The sequence below is a fragment of the Coturnix japonica genome, chromosome Z (assembly GCF_001577835.2).
Source record: "Coturnix japonica isolate 7356 chromosome Z, Coturnix japonica 2.1, whole genome shotgun sequence".
In the NCBI taxonomy this organism is placed as follows: domain Eukaryota; kingdom Metazoa; phylum Chordata; class Aves; order Galliformes; family Phasianidae; genus Coturnix; species Coturnix japonica.
In genome coordinates, this window is record NC_029547.1 from 14415062 (window position 1) to 14439526 (window position 24465).

Consider the following 24465-nt stretch of genomic DNA (forward strand, 5'->3'; position numbering starts at 1 on the left):
AGTCATATGTTTCTCATTTGTAAAAAAATAGTCAATAAACTAAGAGGAGCTGCTCACTGAACTCTATACCCTTTATATTCTTCATGCATCTCAGATGTTAGAGGGAGAATTTACATCTTCTTTGAACAGGATCAGGGAGGCAGACAAAAGTAGGATAAGCCTGAAATATTATTGATCCCATTGCTGATGGGAGTTTGTTGTCAGTGACTGAGGGACCCTCTGGTCACTCATTTTGTCACTCAGATTTCTGTCCTCAAGATGAAAATATATATATATATATATTTTCTGCAAATTAGATTTATTTCCCCAAATTACTGAATGAATAGTGAAACAAGAAGAAAAACCCAACCTCTATATTTTCTTAGAGAGCAGCTATTAAACAATCAAGAAGATGTTTCATTTTCTGAAAGGCAGATGGACTTCAGAAGAATTTTCACAACTTATTTTACACCGCGTCTTTGGTAAGAAACTTTGGTAGCTGGTAACAGATTGGTGTCCGGTTTTACTGTGGAGCTGAGCGTCAGGAGCGCCGGGATGCTCTGCCTATTCTGAAAGTTTTGCGTGAGACATTTCAGGATTCTGCGTTTCTTTTTTTTTACCATGAAGTCTCAGGAAAAAAAAAAAAAAACTTGTCGGAGATAGCACGCAGAGAGAATTCACCGGTATTCTTTTCCCGTTAATTTGTTTCATCCCCCTAAAGAAAGATCTCAATAGAAGAGTATCCATTCATGTGCAAAGCCGAAAATCTGGTGCAAAACAAGAGCAAAGGTTAGCCCCGGTCCCTCCCCCAGCCCTATTCACAGCAAATCCCAGTTCTGTTTCTCACCTCTGCAAGTCAGACGTTGTATCTGTGGACAAATGTTCCAAAATGAGAAATAAAAATTCAGTGTGTAGACGTTCAGTAGAAATATCAGGCTAAAACAACAGGTATTTAATGGCATCACAGAATATGCTGAGTCGGACAGGACCCAAAGGGTCACCGAATCCAACTCGGTATTTTCCTAAGGAGGTATAAGCCTAGGCTAGGGGAAGAAGGACAATAAGCAGTCCTTCGTGGATGGAAATATGTGAAAAGTACCTCATTTATGTTCAATTACTGAAAGGTACTTGGGCACTATATGAAGTTTGTACCAGTTGAAGGTGAGACATTACACAGTTAAATGATTAATGCCGATCCTTGCATTGTAAAGTAACTAATGCTTTGTTATACCGAAGTGTCTTGTAGCCTCACTGATCTCTCAGCCAACGCCAGCTAGGTCTGGTTGTATGTGCAGATACCTATTTTCAGGTGGGATATCTGCACCTGTGCTCACTGCCCTTGTAAATACCCTGTTAGTGCTTTGATAGTGGTAGGGACTTACTGGTAGCTGAACTTTATACAGATTGGCAGCACTGGAAGAGTTGTGTTATGTTTGAAGCTATACAGAAAACTGCTCATGCAATGGATTATGTAAGAACTTACTGGATTTATTGCCTGATAACCTAGCCTGTGGATGAAATGATGTAGATTTATAGATGATTGCAATTGTGGGTGCAGTGAGCTAAAAATAAATGTCAAGAATTTTCTTCAAGCTCGTGGATTTCTTCAGCTGTTGCTCCATTTGTTTTGAATACTCATTTTTTCTTGACAAAACTCTTAATATATTCTTAATTGCAAAGATTGTAAGGGAACTCATAATACCATAAAAAAAAACCAAACATAATACTTGGATCAAGAAAGCTCCTTGAAAGTTTTTGAGAAAAATCTCATCTTCTTTCACTATAACTCGTCTTTTGATGCAAATAATCCCTTAATGGCTACAAAAGGTTCAGAAGCACACTAAGCTGAGTTCGTATTTCAGTTCACAGACTGTGCCCTAAAACTTGTAACTAGAAATGTAATCTTTTGATTTCTTAGTAATAAAAATGTTTTCTTTTTTTTTGTGTGTGATTTCAATGCATCTAAGCCCAACATATGGATGATTCTCAACTGCTCCAGTGTGAAGCTCACCATTACAGTGGATGCCTTTGATCACCAGTGGACTCTGGTGGAAACTACTGGGAAATACTTATTAATTCAGCAACTTAGATTCCTTAGTACTGAGGAAGCTGAAGGTTACTTTAGCACAATCACACCAAAAGAGCCATCTGGCTAGGGATATGTGTGGAGGTCTGGGCTGTCACTGCTGTACAAAATCAGCTTCACACAGAGCCAACCAAACCTAAATAAGATGTAAAAATGAAATGCTGGACTATTTTAGGGGGCCTTAATAACCTCCTTCATGCTGTCTTTCCTAACCAAAGAGCTCTAATGTTGTGATAATCATATGAAAATGAATTTTGAAGTTCTTGTGAGATAGGGAAAGAAATGTATGTTCTTATCGTAGTCATACAATACTCTACTGCATTCATAGTATCTTTGCATTTTTGGGGAGGTACCAAATAGTTAGCAGGAGAGTAACTATTAAAGATAGTTCAATTTATAAACTGTTGCAAGACACTATGGTAGAAAGAATGCCAAAAAGTCATCTAAATTAGACAAAGCCATAATCTCTGTCCAAAGCAGTGTGCACTCTAGAGTCTTTAATAAATCTTTTCCAGTTATACAGTCCAGGAATATGGAAAGTCCAATTCTTTCCATTCAAAATAAATCCATGCTCCTTTCACAGTCCAATTTTACAATCTCTGACATTGGTGTATGTGTTCATGCTTTTATACAAAGTGTAGCAATAAATGAGAATCACCACATATTTCAGCAGGTGCTAAATGAGCAGACTGGGACACTCATACAAGCACTGTAACACTCCTCCAGCTCTGAAACTAAACGAGCCACCTAGGTTCTTAGATCAAGGTGCCCAGCTCTGCAGGAGGCTGTCATTCTTAGAGCTGTGTGCCAGACTGCAAAATGCTGCAGTGCTCAGTATACTAATTGCCAGTCCTTGCAGGTCAATTCCACATTCTTCATCCTAAAAAAAAAAAAAACCAAAAAAAAACCCAAATAACTGAATTCTTGTATTTCTGCTAATAATTTATGCATAATTTATTTGTGTCTCTGTATACACTAATCTTTGAGGAATACTATTTACCTGATTTTTCAGTATTTTCCACATACATTTCCACACATTGTACAACTTGTCCCAACTTTGTTCTCCATGAGTCTTACAGATTGTTCAGATCATTGAGATCTTATGAACCACTTTATCTGGAAATAAGAAAATAAGAGAAAAAGAATATATATGTGTGTGTGTGTGTGTAGAAAAATCATTGTACATATGTATAGAAAAATTACTGTATATACAGCTGGAAAATTCTCCCTTTAAACAAACTTTTACACCTACTGGACTAATCTTGGTATCTCTTGACTTAGAAAATTGGAAAGAGATGGAGTGGAAAAAAGATACCCTATCTTTGAAAGAAAAAAAAAAAAAAGCTCTCATCTGATTTCTCTCCTTATGTTGGCTGCACTTTCTACTTCGGTCTTAACGAGGATGGGATCAGCTCCATCTATTTGCCTGAAAAAGTTGACGTAAATACCCATTTTAATAACCTTGCATAGGTTAAGATGCTCAGGTTTATTTGAGAGAATTAATCACACTCCTCCCACTGTCCACCCCTTCCAAGTTTCGAGTGAGCCCTGTGCAGACAGTCACCACATTCATGTCTTCTGATCTCTACCCTGCCTCACTGGTGTTTTTTCTATCACAGAGAAAGCTGCCCAGAACCTCCTGGAGGGCTGCAAGCTCACACCAACTGAGATCTCTGCTTTTATTTCCAAATCTTATACTAAAATATTCAGGTTGGTCGGGTCCACAGGTTCTTATATAAATAAAGTGGCTCAGGCGATTATAAGTACCTCAGACAGCACAATATACAACTGCTCCCAGGGAAGAGCATCCTAGGAAAGGATGGTCTACCGTCTTCCCTTTGGCAAGGCTCTTCATATTTAAATGAAGACATTCTTGTCAAAATGTGCATTGCTGGGTAGAAGGAGCCTCAAGGCCTTACTTGAAAACAAATTCATTGCTATGAGTTTCGGTTTAAAGGGCCATCAAGAACAGCTCAGCTCAAGAGGGCTCTATTTTCCAATTGAAAAGACACTTTGATATGCGCCCTTTTTTTTTTTTTTTCGTGGCAAATGGTAAAACAGAGTGTCAGGCACATCAGCTTCTACCTCCCTTGCACAGGAGTGACTGGTATTGCCCTGAACACCTCTCTTCCTGTTAGCAATCTGAATTTTGACTTTTTACAAAGGAATGCTCTCTCAGTGAGAGAGCCTGGACCTCAGCAGGACGATCATCTTTAAGCACTCCTTGAAAATTTTAGTATAGAGGACTGAAAATAAAAGACCTTATGCTCATTACTAGCTTTCCTCCCCTAAAAGCACAGGTAAAGCATAGGACATTTAGCACAGATGAATGTAAGGTTACAATGATTTTTTTTCCTCAACTATGTGGTCAACCGAAGTATTTTAGCAAGTGTTTCATCTACCTCACAGATCAAGAGCTACTCAATCGAGTTTTAATTAAATTATTCCATCAAAAATTATTGTATCTTACAGATATTTCTAAATTAGAAACCCTAAATGATGTACAAGCTCTTACTGCTGTTAACATATTTAAACGGTGGTGGACATTACATACAACATAATGGGAAACCATACGGTTTGATAATGTTACCCTACTCACTTATCCAGAGACAGGAGCAGCACACTGTCCTACTCTGGAGGAGCCTTTTAATCCAATTTGAGGTAGGAGGTAGCCATAGTGAGGAGACAAGCAAACAAATGAGATGTCTGACAGATTTGTTCTAACAGCCCGACACCAGTTTTTCCCAGCCCTGGCAAAGCAGTGGCAAGGAGTATCTCCTAATTCCTTACATGGAATTTACCAGATCAGGAATGGTTCAGGATGTAAATTCCTCCAATTCAGTACAAGCTACATGACAGAAACAAGCAGTAAGATTTCTAATGCTAGAATAACATACATCTAACAATCAACTTGAGGAATGCATTGTTATGACTAGTCTTTTCATAAGCAGAATAGCAGTTTTCAGTTTCATAGAATGAGCAATTCATAGTTACAAACGATAAAAAAGTTTCAGGTTTAATGGCTTTTTCTCCATCAGGGGAATGAATATCACATATGAAGTCTCATGTCTTAAGTCATAGTACATACTAAGCTATAATCATTGCTGTAGTCTGCAATCACTGCTTTGCTATAAACATTTCTATAATCTATGTGAAGGGCCCACAGATCACCTGCAAAGCTATCCCAGCAGGCAATAGATATTCCAGTAGCAGCCGTCTTCATCAGCCATCAAGTCATCAAGTGTGATGGTAGTTGCACAACACTTCAGACTCAGGGCAGCTTATGTTTCTATAAGCTACTGAAGTATAATGCCCAGTCAAGAATGGTGCAAGCCAGATACCAGCAGTCCCATCACCATTCTCTATGGAAGCAACAGTTAAAACCATAGTCTCATATATTTAAAAAGAAAGAACAGGAGGCAGTCACAAACACTTAAGCTATAATATTGACTAAGCTCATCATGGACTCACTTGCCTGATTACCAGCTGCTGGTCCAAGATACTGAGAAATGGTGAGACTCCTGGACTGTTCTGAACAAGGGATTTTATGTACGAAATGTGATTCATTTTATCATCCAGCATATCAGAAAATTTGTGCTGCAGCATACCATAGGCTCTTGTTGCTAATAAGAAACTGTATTTTAACAATATGTTGGGTGGAATTTTGCCCACTGTTTCTTACTTTGCCAGTAAGGATATTCTTGACTGTCTTCCACTTACTGAAGCATTTCAAATAAAGTTCTCGAAGAGAAAATGACTGATGAATCATGCTTGTTGTACAGGTTTCACTTTTCCTTTTATGTTGGATATTTGGAAACGATTTTTCTCTCCCCATTTATCGCTGGAAAGTTTCTAAATACAATAGGATATTACAGTTGAGTCTTCAGTGACCAGATGAAAACACGTATTGGAGAAAAGACATACTTTCAAGCATGCCCATTGAACAAATACTTAAAAGCTTTCTCTCCTGTGTTTATTAGTTAACAGCGAGATTCCTGGAAACAGCTTCAAATACCTCTGAGTATGTCTAGCAATGTTAAATTGAAGTTTAATGTAAATATTTATTTAAACAAAAAAGTGCTTGCCAATCTTATCAGTTGTTGACTGACATGCTAAAGGATTTGAAGGCCTAAAGTAAAGTCAAGAGTGCTTAATGCTTTAGCTAACTACTTCCTTGGTCTGCAAAGACTAACAAGAAGAGTAAGACATGGAGTAGTACATACACCCTGTGCTCAATAAAGCTGTAATCCTGTCCAGAGCTTCTGAGACACAGAATGGCAGTTCCTATCTCTGCTATTCAGTCGTTTCTACTTATAGCAAAGAAAAAAATTATACTAAGAATCTGCATATGACTTTTTTTGTGCAAGTTTCTTTTTTAAAATGTTGCAAATCTTCAGAAACATATGGGTATTATTCAGGCTGATGAGACAAGAATAAAAGCCATCGAATGGACGCACTATTTTTATCTGAACCAGGTTCACTCAGAGAAAAGCAATTTTATGCAAAAAGGGTAAGTCAAACTATATTGGGAATTCTGTCAGAAATTCTAATTATAGATGGTCAGGAATTTTTTTAACCGGAGCCAAAGTTTTTCCTGGTAATATACCAGTTTTGACAAAATTGCTATTGGAAACATTTCCTGAGCTCCAGCAGTGGGTGTAGGCAAGAAAATGGAGTTGTCTGGGACAGAAAATAAATAACTTGTTGGTCTGAGCAGGCAGCCGAGCTTTGCAGAGCCCAAGTCTTTGCCTTGCTTGATTTAGAGCTGGGAGCTGAATTCATGCAAGTGCCCTGGCCAGACAGTGCTAAGCTGTCTTTCTTTTTAGCTTGATGAGTATTTAATCGGTTATATGCCATGGAGCAGCTCCAGCCACGGACAGCCGATCTTCCACACCAGAATAACCCCAGCCTAGCTGTCAAGACTGCATTCTGTCTGGCTCAGTCAGGACCTGAGCAGGTCTCCACATCCCACCAGGATACCACGACCATGAGGCAATTGGATCATGTGTGTCTCCCTGTTCAAAAGGTTATTTTTGGTGCTGGTATAGAATGGGGGAAAATCCGTCCTTTCAGAAGGACAGACCGCGCGTTGGTCAGACCCCACGCTGAGCACAGACCTTCACGGAGCCTGTCTGCGCAGATACAACGTAACTAAGGTCCGCCTGCCCGCACCTGCTGCACAGCCCGCCGTATGAACGCCATCACCTCATAAATGAACTCTCTGCAGACGGAGGAACCTTGTAACACCAAGCAGCACCGCCGCTCCCGGCCGTGCTGACAGCACGAGGAGGAGCCGCAGCCCGCGGGGTGGCGCCGTGTGCCCGAGCACCTCGTTGTGGCCGCTGCACGGCGCTGCTCGAGCGTGAACGGGACGAAGGTAGCGGGACGCTTCGGCGGGATTGCGACCAACTCGAGTACCTTCCCAGGGGGCCGTGCTTGCTCCGCTGAAGCTGCAGCTGACAGGAACGTCACCTGTGTAACGTGCAGCGCTGAGAACTGATCGGCAGCGGCGCCTTACGTTCAGAAAGAAGTAAGCGCGCCGCTGTCAGTGCCGCTCCGGACCGGCCTTCAGCACCGCAGCCACGGCCGCCTCCAGCCCACAGACGGCGGGACCTCCCCAAGCGTTACCGGCTCAGCGGCACCCGGCACCCGCTGCTGCACGGCACGGAGCCGTGTGAACCTGCTGTGGGCCGGGCTCCGCGCTGCACACCAAGGCTCGGCGCTGCACACCAAGGCTCGGCGCTGCACACCAAGCCGAGCGCTGCACACCAAGGCTCGGCGCTGCACACCAAGGCTCGGCGCTGCACACCAAGCCGCAGCGCTGCACACCAAGCCGCAGCGCTGCTCGGCGCCCCTGGGGCGGCTCCTCCCGTCCCGGCCGCGAATGTCCCCGTTTCCCGAGCTGCCCGTCCCGGCACAGCGGAGCTGCTTTGTGCTGAAACCCGCGGGACCGCCCGGGCCTCTGCCGGCTTCCTCCAAGTCTCACCGGGCAGAGCAGCGGAGGAGGCCGCCCGGCCACCCGCCAGCAACGCCCACCCGGGGCCCAGCGGGGCTCCCGCACAGCACGGCAGGCGGCAAGGGCCGCCCAAGCCCCGTTCGTCGTTCCCTTCCCTGCGGTGTGCGCAGCAGCCCCCAGCCCCCATCAGCCCCGTCCGCCCCCCGCCATCCCGCCCCGCCGCTTCGCGTTACCCCGACCGTACCCCCGCTCCCCCCCGCCGCCACGTGACGCGCTGCGCATGCGCGGCGGCGCGGCCGTCCCGGGGCACATCTGCAGGCTGACGTCAGCGTGGTGCGCGCCGTCCCCCGGGCGAGGCTGCCAAGGCTCCTGCTGCCGCCGCGCTCGTTGGCTGCGAGCCGGCAGCGAGAGGAGGTCTGGGGCTACTTCAACCAAACCTTCCTGAGCCCTGCCTGCTCTGCCGCTGCTCTCCCCCTCCGCTCTCCTCTCTCTCTCTTTCTCTCTCTCTCTCTCTCTCCCCCCCCACCCCCCGCTCCCCTCCCCTACTCAGATGATATTCACATGGTATTTCGCACAGAGGCGGCTGCTCGAGAGGAGGGCACCCACCCCCACCTCAATATAAGCCTGTTTTTCCTTCCTTCCTCCCCCCCTTCTCGTTGGAAAGACAAAATGTGCAGGGTGATACGTGGGGTGAACTGATGGCATCCTCCCTGCCGCCCCGCCGGTCCGTTTCTTAAGAGCCCCGTCTGGGGAGGCGGCAGAACGTGATTCTGTGGGCGCTGATCCCCCGATGGTGGCTGGCTCAGGGGAAAAGCAGAGAGGGAAGCGGGATCCGTCCTGTGCAATCTCTATTGTTTGAAACTTACTTTGTGTCAGAAAGTGAAGATGAGCACGGTAAGGAAGATTTCACGCTATTCGATGAACTTTTTCTTTTCTGGTGCCCCGAGCGGCGCTGCGTGCAGGGCTCGGCGCGGGGGGAGCCGTCTCGCACCAGGCGAGGTGGATTGGAGCGAATTCAGAGAGAAACCTCTGAGAATGGGGGAAGGGGGTGCGAGGGCTTTTCGACCGAGAACAGCCGCGATTTGCACAGCACGGTCTGGAGCAGGGCAGCTTTGCTTGAGATTGTTCTGGCTTTAGTACGAGATCGGTTAGTTAGGAAGGAGAGCAGAGCAAGGGGGAGGTGTGGGGGGAAGATACAGCCCCCGCCCGCAGGCGCAGCAGCCCCCGGGCCGCGCTCCCCGCGGCTGGCGGCAGCCGTCCCGCAGCCCGCCGAGCGCTGGCCGGGCTCGTCAGGAAGATGGAAGCGTGTGGTTTTGATTTACTCCGGGCCGCCGGGGACTCGCCAGACTCTTAACCCCGCGGAGCCGCGTTGCTGTCGGTGTGTGTCTGTCTGCGGGACGTTGTTGCGGCGGGGGGAGGTGAGTGGGCTCCGGCCGTGCGTCCGCGGGCTCCGCGCTCGCGGCTTTCACTCGTTGTGCGAGAGGGGAGAGAGCGAGCGAGAGGCAGTCAGACTCTTGTTTTTATTTGGGCTGCCGGTGCAACGCATCGGGCCGGGCGCCAAGTGTCTGGGTCACACGCGTTTTATCCAAATAGATCCAGCGCTGCTGTCTGGAAACGGGCTGCCGAAAGTTAACTTTAGGACCGGCTCCGCCGCCGCAGCAGCAGCCAGGCTCTTCCCTCCGCTCTCTGGGGAGGACGACTTCTTTTTTTTTTTTAGTATTTTTTTCTTTCCCCTCCTCAATCCTCCCTGAGCGATGTCTGTGAGCTCAGCCCTCCTCGGCGCTGCTGTTTCCCGATACGTTTGTTTTTTTTTTGGGGGGGGGATTTTTAAAATTTTTTTAATTTTTTATTTTTATTTTGGTTTTTTGTTTCCCCGGGGGGTCGGTGTGTGCGGCCGTTGTCCCTGTCCGTGTAACACGCGTGCCTACGTGTGGGGCTGTGGAACAGACAGACATCGAACCCGATGGTGGTTTTTTTTTTTTTTTTTTTTTTTTTTTTTTTTTTCCTTTTTCCTCAGCTTTTTTCCTCTCTCCCTTCCCCCTCTCCCCCCGCACCACGGTGACAGCGAGGCACCCCGCGCCTCACCTCAGCAGGCGTCGGGCCCCGCTCTGTGCTATGAGGAACGGACAGGAGGAGCCGTCCTTCCCTTTGTACGTCCCTTCCCCCCGAGCTCTGCGTGCCGCTATTCGCTCCCCGGAGCTCCCGGGGACGCGACTAATCCCGGCTTTTGAAGCCGCGGAACGCTTCTCGCGGCCGGCCCCGGTACCTGTAATTGAATTGGTGTGACTGACTGCTGCCCGCCCTCCCCATCGCCCTGGCAACCGCTCGTAGTCCGTCGGGACGGCCGCCTTCGGCCGCGCCTCGGCTCGGGCTCCCGGCCGCGGAGGGGCGGCTGGCACGGCGCGCTCCTGGCGCAGGGAGGGGGCCGCGGTCATCTCCGCTCCGCCCGCCTCGCCCCTCGGCCAGCGGGACGCACCACCAAGTCAAGTCGTTCCCCCCCGCGCCCCCTCCCTCCCCCCCGCCCCCGCCGATTTGCTTCTCTAGTCCGGCGCCGTTGTTTCGGAGCTCCAGTGCTGTCGGCAGAGCTCGTGGCGGCGGCTGCTGGGGCTGTGTTGTGCGGGGGCTCTGGGTCGCTCCGCTGTGGAGGTCCGGGAGCGGCCGTGTGGCGCTGCTCTGCCTGCCCCCCGGCCCTGCGTCATACACCGGGCTGTTCAGGTGCCCGAGGCAGCTCACGCCCTTTACCTGGACGGAGTCGGCAGTGTGTCTGGTCTGACACGGCCACTTGGCATCTGGGGATGCGTGCTCAGCCACAAAGTCCTCGTGTGCCCCATGGCCTTTCTTCTTTCAGTGAGTGGGAGCCTCACGCTTGGTGACAGGACTTGCCTCTCTCTGTCACAAGTGCCTCCACAGGCACCCTGGCATTCAGCGCCACTTGTGTCACCACGCTGTGCAACACATCTTACACTTCTTCCCAATAGAACTGTTAAGCAGGAACAGTAGTTTGAAGTAAACTTTACAGAGCCATACATGTGCTTACCATGGATGGATGCATAGTACAGCCACAAGGCAGAGGAAATGCTTCCTACTGTAAGCTTAATGCTGACAAAATGAACCAGCCTGGCCACAGTACACATGGAACGTGCATGTACGTTGCATGGGTTGAAAGGAATATATTGCAGGTAGAAGGGAAAAGGGTACAGATACTGGATGTAAGTGCTCTGTCTGGGGTTACGTGAGTGCTTCATCATTTATATCTATTACAATTTCTTAATCCAGACCATTGAAACTGCTGCACCTGCTGTATTTGTACATGAACTGACTATAATGTGTTTGGAAAGGAGGATGGAAGTTTCAGCAGATCTTTCAGTGAGCTTGATGTGAAATGAGATTTTCTTGTGCGAGGAACAAGGCCTAGATGAGATTCAGACCCCTGAAAAGATTCTGGACTGAGGTGATGCTTGGATGTTGTCAAGGTTTAACTTGGACCAGTGGTGTCTGGACAATGGGCACAAGTTTGCTTCCTGTATTCAGAACTACTGAACCCTATGGGCATTACAGTTTCAGGAGATCTTAGTGCTAGAGTAATTTATTATCAACCTAGCAGACTGAACGTGAGTTCCTCGTTTTTATTTGTTGGCTAAGTAAAAGCTGTGAGGCAATGTTATCTCTATATATGGCAGTAATGAGCCATTACTGGACTAGTGTCCAGTTCTGATGTCTGTGCATGAAAAGAGCTGCTGACAGACTGGAAAAGATTCAGAAAAAAGCTGCAGAGTTAATTAGACGCTTGGAAACCATGTTGGCAGAGTGAGGTAAACTGAATAGGTTGAGCTGCTTATCGGGGCATGTCGAAAGGTGATTGTATCAGACTATATCTATGCAAGGAGAAGAAAGCTCATTAGTAGTCATGTAAAGCAAGATTCAGTGGAATTTGAAGCTGGAAGTAATGCATACTCTTTATTATACTGGTGTAGCTGAGGAGTATGTGATTGATTATTTCTATTCAGAACTTGAAAAAGGCTAAGAGCTGTGATTAAATATTAGCTAGGAAATGAAGGTGTTACATGGAAGGCCGGATTAGAGGTTTTATTGGTATCACCTAAGGCCTTGCCTTATGCGAATGGCATCATTAACTCTTTTTGTTTCCTCAGGGGAAAAAAAAAAAGAAAAAAATCTAGTCCAGACTGTGCTTGTAAAGTATCTTTTATTCCCCCTGCAAACCTGATTAAATCTTGAGTGCCCTCTTGAAAAAAGTGGGCATAGGGATGGTCAGATTAACCTCATTTACTGTTCATAACTGTGTCCATCTCCATTTGCCTAAGAAGTTTCCTGTTACTCACTGTAATATTAATAAAGAGGATTTGCATGGTGTTGATTTTTCTCAGGGTGCAATACAACTCTTTAAATGTTATGAATAATCCACTGACTGCAGGGGATGTTACCTGTCTGAATGAGTTATGAATTGCTTCCAGAATTTCATAAAGGCAAATATATCTGGTACACATGTAAGTGACTGTGTATTCTTGGAAATCTGTTTTTGAGCACCTTCTCAGGTGTTCTCTTTCAATGCTGCCTACTTCTGTGGAGCTGGTTCTATGTGCAAGTTTGTGGAGTGCTTAAGAGAGTTGGTTAGTACCAGCTGACACAACATATGGTTTGGCACCCTATGATACTGGACTGTTAGGTGACTGCGTAGACCTTCCATTTAATCTGCATCAACAGCTGGAGATGCTTTCCAGTATTGTTGCAAAAGTGTTTTAAATGATGGTCCGGTTGGCTTGGAAGTTCAGTATTCTGTCAGTCTCACGACCTGCAAAATGAAAATAATAATGTATTGTACTACATCCATTTGTAGTTCTCATATACTAAGCATTTTTGATAACAGATGTTGGAAATCTTAGGATGTAAATTGCAGGGTTGTTTCTCTGATGCTAGAAATGTGCAGTTTTCCCATTTTAGTGAATGAAAATTCTGCCTGCATAAGCAGAACCAGGGCCCAAGTAATAACAAAATACATGCTGCAGAAAGATCGGATAACTGTACTCTGGAATCTTTCCCAGGTTCTTCCTTTGTCTCCCCATGTTTTGAGTCTAGTTATTTTCTGCTGAAATCAATTGGTATGGTGCATTGACTATAGGTGGAACAAGTCTGAACACGGAATTATAGCAGTAAGAAACCTTAATTTTATCATTCCTTTTATCTGTTCAACATGAAGCAGAATTGTGCATCTTATGCAGTATTCAACTACTACAAAGTTAATGCTAATTCACAGTGATTCTTGGGTCTTGGAAATAGTAATGGTTGGTATATTTTGCGTAATACATCACATTAGCTTAATGTTCTGCAGGGTAGATCTATTCTAGTAGAAAAATTTTAACTTGACTAATTTTGTTTTGTTTTTCAGGAAAAGAAATGGAGCAAGTTCAGTAGCTACCCACTCTAACATCTTAATGATATCTTAAGGAATCTTACAATGCTTATTTTGAATTGAGAAAATGACTGCAGATTTAGAAGAAAGTTGCTGGAAAAGAATACCTGTCAAAAAGTGGAACATCCAATAGTATAAAATAAATATACTTGTTATGGTGCAATTCTGGAGTGGAGTTAAGCCTATAGCACACAGGTAGCCCTCCAAGGAGAGAGAGGAAAAAAAAAAGCTTTCTGTTTTTCTAAATTATGGAAATTTTTTGGAAGACGTGGACATGGATTCTGAGCCTAGTCATGGTTTCATCGGAATTTCACAGTGACAGCAGGCTTTCATACAGTTCTCAAGGTAGGAGCCTGACCTCTACTGATAACAAGCATCATCAATGTTTACTTTTGGGAAATATTTCCAAAGCCATGGTTTTACTATTAATGAGATTTAATAGGCTGTGGTCTGAGTTTGATCATGATTCATTGCCTTGAATGCTTGATTATGTTGATTTAATTTTTCTATTTTTTTTTCTAGTTTTTACTGTACAAAAATGTTACAAATTAAGTTGGTAAAATGGTGTACTTTTTAATAGTTCATAAGAGCTTGAATGCTTGCCATACGGTCATTAATATGTTTTTAAACTAATCGTAATCTAATCATTGATCCATTAGCATTTATAGAGTTTTAATAGCAAGAGGAGTCATTTAGATATGTTGCAATATGATACAATGCTATTATGATAGCAGGTGAATGTAATAGCTTTTGTTTTTGAATGATATCATTAGAAAGAATGCGTGCTTCTAGGTAGAACTTGGAGCCTCGTGTTTTCCTATTTTGTGTGTATAGGAAAAGCTACGTTGTTCAAAATGTTTTTTCTCCTGTGGTATCTGATTATTAGGAAGCAGAACACGTTTTCTTTACATAGAAAGAAAGAAAAGAACATTTTCTTTTCTTTGGTAAAGCTCTACACCTCAAGTTTACCTGAAAACAATGTTTGTTCATGTGGAGGGGAGAATTTAGCTAGTTATGTTTTATGTTTACTACTTGTTGTTTCCTGTTATATTTTCTTCTCTTCTATGCACACTCCCTGGACTGTCTTACCTTGTGATTACAAAGAGGAATTCCTGTCTTACCTTGAACACTACCAACTAACAATCCCAATAAGAGTTGATCAAAATGGAGCCTTCCTCAGCTTTACTGTGAAAAATATTAAACCCTCAAGAAGGAGGAGGAGCACAGACCCTTATGACCAAGAACTGGCAGCATCTAAATTATTTTTTAAACTTTCTGCCTATGGCAAGCACTTTCATTTAAACCTGACTCTCAACACAGATTTGGTGTCCAGACATTTTACAGTGGAATACTGGGGGAAAGATGGTCCTCAGTGGAAGCACGATTTTTTAGACCACTGTCATTACACAGGATATTTGCAAGACCAGCACACTACAACTAAGGTGGCTGTAAGCAACTGCAATGGTCTGGTAAGTCACGTTGCATGTTCTAGGGCAGTAGTGTATTTGACCCTTTTAATTGGTGTGTCATTTAGGTTTTTTTGAGTCCCACTGAGAAGCAAACAGACAGAAGGTACAACAAGACCCTAAAACCTGATCTGGGTCCTGGGGAAAAGTAGTCAGTAGTTTTTCAGCTTAATTTGTAAGTACTAGGACCTAATTTTGTAGTCCTTCAGCAGTCAGCACCTTAAATGTTTGCAGTGTCTGCACTGGGGCTGCAATATTAGGTCTGTTGTGAGATCATTACAGGTTATCAAAATGTTGCAGACTTGGGAGGGGGAGAGGAACAGTTGTTCTTTTAAGATGCTGGATCTATTTATTGAGATGTTGATTGAACTGTATGCTTCATTGATGTTTTTTTTTTGAGAATTAGGTTTTACCTATCTTGATAAAGAGGAGAAGTTTCTTGCCATGGAAGTAATTGTTGGTATAAATTCAGAAAAGTAGATCATTTGCAAGAATTGGCCTTTCTAAAAGTATTCTGTCATGAACGGTTGCATTTTAAGTATGGTTAGAAATTCTGTTTTCAGATTTTACTGTTCTTCCTTTTCTTGATCATGACAGTAGTATTTGCATGGGGTGAAGGCTTTTCTAAACAACAGAAATTAGTAAACAAAAGAAAAAACTAAGAAATCATTGCTATCAAGTAGCAAAATACTTAAGTAGATGAGCATAACTAGGAAGTACTAAATCAAGAGCTCAGTCATTCCTTTAGTAAAAACACATATTGCAGTTATTCATTCTGTTTTTATATAGCAGAACATTGGTCAAGCTTGTTATGAATAAATAGATCTAACTAATTGGTAAATGGGGAGAAAAAGAAAAAAGGCTACAGCTTTGCTAATCTGTTTCCTTTTTAACCTTTACAAATGCTGGGGAACTGCAACTTTGAGAATGTTTTTTATAGACAAAAACCTGCTGTTTCAGATCTAGATAGTACCAGGGACAACACAAATAGCTGGCTGTTAAGTATTCTGTCTGGATTACTCTTGAGGGAAGTAGTGAAATGGAGTTTTCTAGAGGTGAGTGAGCACTTTTGAAGAAGTGTAGTTAAAATGTAACTCTTCTGAATATGTGTTAACACAGTTTTCTTAGTGCAGCTGGTAGGTCTGAGTGCAGTACCATATTGTACTTCACTTTTGTAGTTCCCATGTAATAATTGTATGCCACAGTTGTTTGAACTTTTATTGCTAATGTAGTGTATCATCTTGTATTTTAGTTCTTTTCAACTAAAATTACTTTGAAGAGAAAATCATTGCTTTCAGGATTTACTTCTTAAAGAAAAAGACTACATGCCTTGATCTCCAGTATTTCTACCCATTGAGACACAAACTGGTTGGCTCCATTGGAGCCATCTGTCAGTGTCATGTTTTGCTTGTCCTCAACAATACTATTTGGCTGATGTGAAGCCATATGTTGTTCCATGGTTTTATTTGTCGAACATTAACTATGTTTGAAAGTTAACATCATTGTGGAGTGTTGTTTAGTTATCATCTTCAGTGCCTTTAGCTATCATCAACTTGTGCTGAAGAAGTGTTTCTTCCTGGTATTCCTTGTATTAAGGCAGACTGAGATCATTGGGCACACCATGAATGGGACTTTTGAGTCCTTCATGGTCATGCTTCTTGGGACTGCAAGTATTAAGTGTCCACTGCATCTGATAGAAAGGCTAGGTCATATGCAGTTGAGGTTTTTGTCATGCTCCAGAAGCAGCGGTGGTCCTCTAAGGCTTTCTTTCAGAGGAGCAGGGATCCCTCAAGCAGGTGTGGTGTTTGGCTGGACTCAGTATGATCTTCTACTGTAAGAAACTCCTCTGTCATTATGTTGACAGGGTGTTCTAGAAGGAGCTACAACTAAATACAGGTAAATCCATCAATTATTTTTAAGTGATACCTACTGGCAAATATATTGTTATAAAGCTACTGGTTAGAACATATTTAATAAAGCAAGTAGCACTTCAACTATTCAGGATGCTATTGCTTGTTTTAGAGTTAATGATAGTTGAGAAAATGTTGTGTTCAAGGCATTGAATACTTTTTAGTCCTGTTTTTGACATGTAAGAGGCTGACAGTCTTATTCTTTGTAGGTTTTGATTAATGTATGTCCAAAAGGCAGTAATTTTAAGTTACTTGTAACTCTAAAACAAGCAATAGTCTTAAATGATGAGTGCTGCTCATAAGCAGAATTTAAGTATTCTGTTTATTTCACTTCCCTGCTAGGTTTCAGTATTGCCAGAGGAGTCAGATTTCAGGGTGAGCAGGTGCGACCATGGTTTAATTAACGTATGTTGTATGACTTTGTAGAACACCAGTGCAAGCAGGGCTTTCTCTGTGTTAGTATCATAGAACTGACCAGCCATTAGTTAACTTCCCTCTCACCATTTCCTGTTTCAACTTTTCTTCCCTAGAATTACAGGCTGCTACTGAAATTTTATTGCAGCAGTTTGCATCTCCTGAGCCCTGATTATACTAAAAATTGTCTCAAGTTTTTAGGAAAGCTCTGTAATCCAGGAGCAGTTGTGAGAAAATTGAAGGTCTTGTCTGTCAGGCTTGTTGGCTCCTGAACTTTACTATAGCAACTGTTATGTGTAAATGGATTGCAGCGTTGGTCAACTCATGAAAGACCTTACAGAGAGCAGTGTTTTGAGGTACTTGAGTGTTGGGTGTAAGTCAATGGGGCTGAGACAGTAGTAGCTGAGGAATTGTGTAAGCTGCGTAAGTCCTAAAGGAAGTGAAATAAGAAGGTGTGGTAGATTGACTGAGTAGAGAATTTCACCTTATGGGAAATAAATTTGTCTGATTCTAATGGGAGAAAGTCTTGAAGTAAAGTTTTGGATCGAGTCACATTGAAGTTGAGCAGAAATGAAATGTGTATGCTTCCCTCCTATCTCTGTCTGCTGTCAGGTGTCAGAGCCTGTAACTGAGTGCTCGGACAAATTTTCCATAGCGGTGTGTTTTCTTCTTTTGAGCTGACAAGCCCAATAGAGGGAAGTACTTCAAAATGTTTAGAAAATGATGATTGTTAAGGAAGTGAATTATAGATTAAATATCTTTTTGTATCTACAATATTTCCAAGGAAATATTTAATGTAAGGAGCCAAATTTTTCAGTGGCACATAAAGTTCCATGCATGGAGTAACGTTTGTGCTAGGTAGCACAGATGTCACTATCCAAGTAGATAAGAGAAAGAAGGGCCAAGAACTGCCTAAAAGCATGATCTTACATAGTCAGAAGTCTTCCTGTTTTTTTGTTTTTTTGTTTTTTTAATTTATCTTAAAATCAGTATATTTGTAAATATATTCATATTTTTAAATAAGCTTGTTTGGAAGCTGGTTCTGTTGTTAACAAATCGTCTAATTTTGTAGATGATAAAGCATATCATAATGTTCTTGAATCATATGTAAGTGTGCAACTTACAAAATAAAAAGTCAGTTTATCTAGTTTTAAATGGGACATGGTAGGTCCCATGATGCATTGTCCCAGGCCAGATCATTATTGGACAACCCTGAAAGTTTTTAAGAAGTTTCATTTACTTCTATGTTATATTTTATATGTCTTTAATATAATGTCTGTAAAGGTTAAAAATCAGGCAGAAATTTGAAAAAAAAAAGTAACACCTCAAATGTGCAAGAGGCTTCATCTTCTGTAATTAAATCTTTAACTGATGTTAACTGTCACTTCTGTAGCTGATGGACATCCCCTGTCTGAAGTGAGGTGAGGCCCCAGCTAGGCAGTCTGACACAGATTCCTTTTTACAACTTCAGGGGAACTCCATGTGGATTTGCAGATTTGTCTGAGCATGTCAAACTTCTGGATCCAGACCTTATATATGTTAGCGGGAGTTGGCAGTCTGTGGTGGGGTTGGGTAACACAGGACCTCAAACAATCTGTTTTAGATAATAGCCTTGAGAATGCTTCTTTCAGTAACTTACTTGGGACATTCACATTATTTCTTAAATTCATGGTATTTTCTCACAACCTTTTTCTGGTCATTCCTTAATGATATTTCTTATATTTTGAAGTGACAGTTTGATTCACAAACTGTTTTAAGTTCTATGGCAAAGCTAAAAAGAACAAACAAAAACAAGCACAACACAACACTCAGTCAACACATTTAATTTCTTCTAATGCTTCAGTACATATTATTCCTTTTAATGTTTCATGGGTCTTTATTTCAGTCCCTCTTTTCAACTGAAATATTCTTTGCTCAAACAAGAGATGATAAGCCAAAAAGGAGTTTTAGAATATTGTCTTGGATAGAGTAGCGTAGCTCCTTCTATTTATTAATGGTGCATTATTGAATGCATATAGAGTGGTAATGTCTCTAGCCATACGAATTTTCTATTCTCAAATACTGGCATTCACTGGCATGGGTATTTCTTATGTGCAGATTTACAAATGTTTATTAAAATTCATGCACATTAAACTGATGCAAATTGCGTTGTTAATACTGGAACAGCAGTTGGCTAGCAAGGAAAGTTAATATACGTTATGTATGAAGGGCTTATGTGAAGTGCATTTGCAGCTATATGCAGGGCAAGTGATTTTCCAGTGTCACACAGCTAGCTGCAGCAACAGATTGCATGTATATTCTGATTACCTGGTAGCAGGTGGAAATTAAAATCTGCAATTCCTTGGGTAAACTAACACTTGTGTGTGTAAATATATATTTTTAAACCCAGAATAATGATTGGGCAGCTGAGATAAGATACTGATTTGACATACGAAATATGGGTGATACTCACTGAGCCTTTTTCACTGCTTGTACCTAAAGGAACTGCCGTTGAAGTTTTTCGTTCCTTTATAGTAGATTTTTCTTCTCTTGCACACAATTTCCTTAGAAAATTAGTATGGCTGCTGATATTGTTTATGTCATCTGAAATTACTTGTTTCCTCTTTTGTTGTCTCACCACTTAAAAATTTATTTACCTAGCCAGACTCGAGAACAGGTTAAGACTGTTGCAAAGATGGGGCCATGGCTTGGAAGGTACCTCTTTCTCCTCAGACCTGGCACAGAGCACACAGCCTGATGGTGTTGGCTAGAAAAACTGCAGGACTCTATTTTCCGATAGGAATATAATAATACCAGAGCTTACAGTGGCTCAGGATTCACTTGAACCCAGATGTCTGACAGCCAGTCTGGATGTAGTCCAGATTGTCAAGGTTCTTTCTGCACATCTGGCAGACCTAGTTACATTTTGGTTTATATTTTCAAGGTTGTTTAAGCAGCCATTAAGTGACCTATTTTTTTTAGTAATAGCATAGATTCCAAATATTGAGGCATTATGAGAAAATTTGGTGTCCAGGTGTATACAGGCCCTGATGTTACTTCTTGAGTAAATACTTGAGTTCATAATGAAAAATACCACTGAAGAGGGATACTTACTGCCATAGTCACCGTGTGCACTAACTAGCATGAAACTGAAAACTGAGCTGTGTTCATATGTATATTTTAAAAATATATGATAGGGTTATATTGTTAAAACACAGTTCTTTCTGAAGTGTTATACAGGCATTTTTATTTTATATGGTCTATTTTGTTACTGAATTCTGGTTATCCCAGAAGTTGAAGAACAGCAGAGAGCTAATGTACAAAACAGCAGCTGAAAAGGTCTGACCAAAAGTGCAGTGATCTTAGAAACATGCTTGGGATATTTGGATCAGTAGTTATAGAGCAAGTGGTCATACAGGTTACCCTGGAGGTGTTAATGGAGGAAAAAGAATAACCCTTTAAAACAACAACAACAACAAGACTGATGTAAGTGATAGGGTGATTTTTACAACCTGTTGGAAGTCCTTTGAAATAACCTTAGTGTGCATTGCACTGTTAGCAGTGTTCAGATAACATTAACATAAATACATGTTAGCTTGAACTGCCTGTGACACGTGTTGAATAATCTTAACTCCACAAATAATGATGTGTAGATAGGGATGCTTTCTTATACTCTTAAATGCTAAGAAGTAATACAAGGTTGTTATCAGAAGTAGTGTGCATTCACCAAAGGGGAATCATGCTTGATTAACTTGGTAGCCTTCTTTGATGTCAACATTGGCTGGGTAGATAGGGTGAAGACAGTAGATGTTGCGTACCTTGACTTTAACAAGGTGATTGACACAGTCTCCCACATCATCAGTGTTATGAAACTTAGAAAATGTGGGATAGATGTGTGTGTGGTGAGGTGGATTGACAGCTGGCTGACTGGCAGAGTTCTGTGTTGTGATCAGCAGCATAGTCTGATTGGAGGCCCGTAGCTAGCAGTGTTTTCCAGAGGTTAGTACTGGGTCCAGTCTTGTTCAACAACTTCATCAGTGACCTGGATGACCTGCGGGAGGTGATCCTCCCCATCTCTTTTGCCCTGCTGAGGTCATATCTGGTGTACTGTGTCCAGTTCCAAGCTTCCCAGTTTAAAAGAGACAGCGGTCTCCTAGAAAGAGTTCACTGGATGGACACAAAGGTGATGAAGGGCCTGGAGCATCTCCTGCATGAAGAAAGGCTGAGTAACCTGTGTTTATTCACCCTGGGGTTCTGATAAATGTTTATAAATACCTAGTGGAGGCAGGAGACAAATGGATGAGGCCAGGCTCTTCTCAGTAGTGTATAGCTATAGAACAAGGAGTAATGGCATAAAACTTGAACATTGGAAGTTCCATACATACATGCTGAAAAACTTCTTCATGGTAAGGGTGACAGATTGCTGGAGCAAGGTTCCCGTGGAGGTTGTGGAGTCTCCTTCATTGGAGATATTTGTGGTCTGTCTGGTCACCTATTTGTGCAACCTGTTGTGGGATAACTGCTTTAGCAAGGGGTGGAATGATTGATTTATTGAGATCTCTTTCAGCCCCTGCATTTCTGTGATTCTGGGAACAGTCATCACAGTGGCTTCAATGGTATCTCCATTGATTTGTGATTGTTCAAAATATGAATGCAGAATTTAGAGTTTTCACTGAAACTACTGACCAGTAGTTATTTTTTCTAGAATAGAAAGGTTATACATACAGACAGAATTTCCAAGGTAGAATCGCTGTTTTGGATGCTTTTTGCTTGGTGTCACTTTAATGGCTTTCAATCATGTGGTTCTGGAAAAGAGTCTTTGAGCAGTTTATCTGTCCTGTACTGAGAATCTCTCTTGCTTTGTTACCACACTCACTAAAAAGACGTAGGGACAAACTCCAGAAGTGAGGCGATAGCTGCCTTCTGCTAAAGACACTGGAAGATAACTGAATCATTCATTTTATGTTGACATATTTCTTAAGAGAAGTAAAGGATAGTCAAATGTTACTTAATTTTAAGCTTTTTAATATAAATTCATGTTGTCTTCCAAATTTTTGTTTTCTTTTTTGTCTTAAGCATGGTGTTATTGCTACAGAAGATGAAGAGTATTTTATTGAGCCTTTAAAGAATATAACAGCTAATTCAAGTAACTTCAGTTATGAGAATGGTCATCCCCACGTCATATACAAAAAGTCTACCATGCACCAGCAACTTCTGTATGATCGCAATGGCTGTGGAGTCTCAGGTAAATGAATACAAGTATCTGTCATGTTATCATACCTTTAAAAATGTATTAAGTTGTATTTTTAAGACTTCCTTGGTTCACAGGTAAGGTACTGCAGAGAATGTAGCAATAAGAAGCCTCCTTTTGGGTGATACAGTGTGCTCTGTTATAAAGTAGCTTCACACCAGGATCCCCATCAAGAATATGGTGTCGTATTACAAATAAAGCATTGGGATTAACTCTTGTTTTATTTCTTTGTGTACAGTGGTATTAATGATCACTGGCTTCCTCAAAATGTGCTTCTCAGCAGGAGGGCATGACTTCAGTGACTGTGTATTATAGCTCAGTGTGTAGCATGTGTTTTGTCTCGTTTGAGGGAACTCTATGTGTAGTGAATATATTACCATTGCAATTATTAGTACGCTTTGTACATTATTAGTACATAGTACAGTATTTCCTTACGCCTGAAGCTAAAGTCTGTATCTTTCTCATTTTCAGGGGTTTATGGTTTAGAGTTTCTAAACTCTTAGCGTTTGGGTTGCTGGGTTGATGTTATTCTGTAGTAGTTGAATATGTGTTGTACAGGTACCTAGCAGGAAGAATTGTATGATTTTGATTGAAGGGTATTTTTCTTGTAAAGCACAATTTTAACATCTACAAAAACACTCTTTAAGTACTCTTCATTTTGAAACGATTTGCTTAAAATGCAACAGAAACTAATTTCTTGAGAACAGCTTGGAGTAAATGAGCAGTTGTTCTAGCTTTACAGTGCTTAAAATGGTGTATTTTTACATAACAGAAAAAAATATTTTAACCTTGCTGTTTATCTGTTTTTTGTTTTTGGAAATACTGTCCTAGACAGCAGTGTTCTATGGCATTCAGTGTATAGGACAAGCTGGCAAATTCCTTAAGAATGAAGAACATTTAACTTTATTTTTTTTTCTTTTTTCTTTTTTTGATGCAGCTTTTTTTCAGCTTCTTTCAGAAATTGTTACCTAGCTGGCTGACTAAACTGACAGCATGTGTTGTCTGAAAAGGCTCATGTTCGTGGAAGTTTCCTGAGTAGTCCAGCTAACTGTCTAGCATGTGTCAAACTTTGAATACAGCTTCTGTTTTAGTTTAGGAAATATTATTTCATGTACATGCTTTATTATGAAGCAAATCTGATGACTACTGTGTGTGCTGTGAAGCATCTGTCTTTTTATTTCATTTTGTAGGGAAGCATGATACACAAATCTGTTGAGATTAGCAGAAGGGATTGTAAAAATGCACTGCAGTGCATCTTTTGCCATTAGAATTTATATAGAAAAAGAAAGGATATTGGCACCATCAGATCTTACCTTCTGTTAATGCTTGGGAGATCACTTCTCAAAGTGAGAGGTAGTTTGGTTATGCTTTGTCTTAAGTGTTCTGACAGTACCCATGTTACGGGTAGAAGACCAGAAGATGATCAGAGCTTTGCATGAGGTTTTTGTTTTAAAACATTCAGTAATCCTTAGCATCTGTGCCTCTTTGTTTTTGTTTTCCTCTGTAGTTGATGCTGCCATTATCCTTGGAAGCTCTTCTGCTTTTCCTGAGTTCACATTTGTTCCAACCTGAGACCCTTAGACACACTAAAGTACAAAATCATTTTGCAGTTCTGACACTACTCATTCTCATTTACTTCTCTTCTTGCTGGTCCGTATAGTGTTTTAACTCAGAGAAAATTTCTGGCAAGATTTGTTCTCCCCAGTACTACAAGACTGTACCTTTTCAGATTGCATGCTGCTTTAATGTTGCTTGTCTGGCTACCAAATCTCTTAGCCTGATTTTCTGAGCGCTGTTTAAGCCCTTTTTTCCCTATAAGGGCTTGGCATTCCAAGCATCCCCAGGATATTTAAGAAACAACATTGAAATAAAGTTTTTTTTTTTTTTTTTAAAATCCTTCCATCCAAGCTAGTGTTGTCATCTAGTTGGTTTTCCAAAGAAAAAGTAGCTTAAAGCTGCAGAGTATGCAAGTATAATGCCAAGTGGTATTTGTTTT

At 41.9% G+C, this 24465-nt stretch overlaps 1 protein-coding gene and 1 long non-coding RNA gene across 10 annotated transcripts in view; one reads left to right on the top strand and one right to left on the bottom strand.

Annotated features, from left to right (window-relative positions):
• Window positions 1–337: 337 nt before the first annotated feature.
• Window positions 338–8210, bottom strand: LOC107305920. 5 transcript variants are annotated; one of them, XR_001551927.2, is made up of 3 exons: window positions 7395–8210; window positions 3066–7286; window positions 338–2945 (listed from the first exon to the last, which is right to left on the bottom strand). It is a non-coding gene; the product is annotated as an uncharacterized LOC107305920 (long non-coding RNA). The 5 variants fall into 5 exon arrangements; XR_001551925.2 differs by having other exon boundaries at window positions 3066–7080; window positions 7183–8210; XR_001551926.2 differs by having other exon boundaries at window positions 3066–3181; window positions 5537–8201.
• Window positions 8211–8279: 69 nt separating this feature from the next.
• ADAMTS6 (ADAM metallopeptidase with thrombospondin type 1 motif 6) overlaps window positions 8280–24465 on the top strand; it is a 145430-nt gene continuing 129244 nt past the window's right edge. For 2 of the 5 annotated variants that reach the window (XR_004305532.1, XR_001551922.2), the window contains exons 1-4: window positions 8281–8915; window positions 13426–13794; window positions 14554–14918; window positions 22295–22463. Coding sequence is in view for 3 of the 5 variants with exons in the window: in XM_032441252.1 (XP_032297143.1) it covers window positions 13698–13794; window positions 14554–14918; window positions 22295–22463 (631 nt within the window). In the remaining 2 variants the exon portion in view is untranslated. Of the gene's footprint in view, window positions 8916–13425; window positions 13795–14553; window positions 14919–22294; window positions 22464–24465 lie in introns of all 5 variants that reach the window. The other 3 variants (XM_015848614.2, XM_015848618.2, XM_032441252.1) reach the window with 2 other exon arrangements.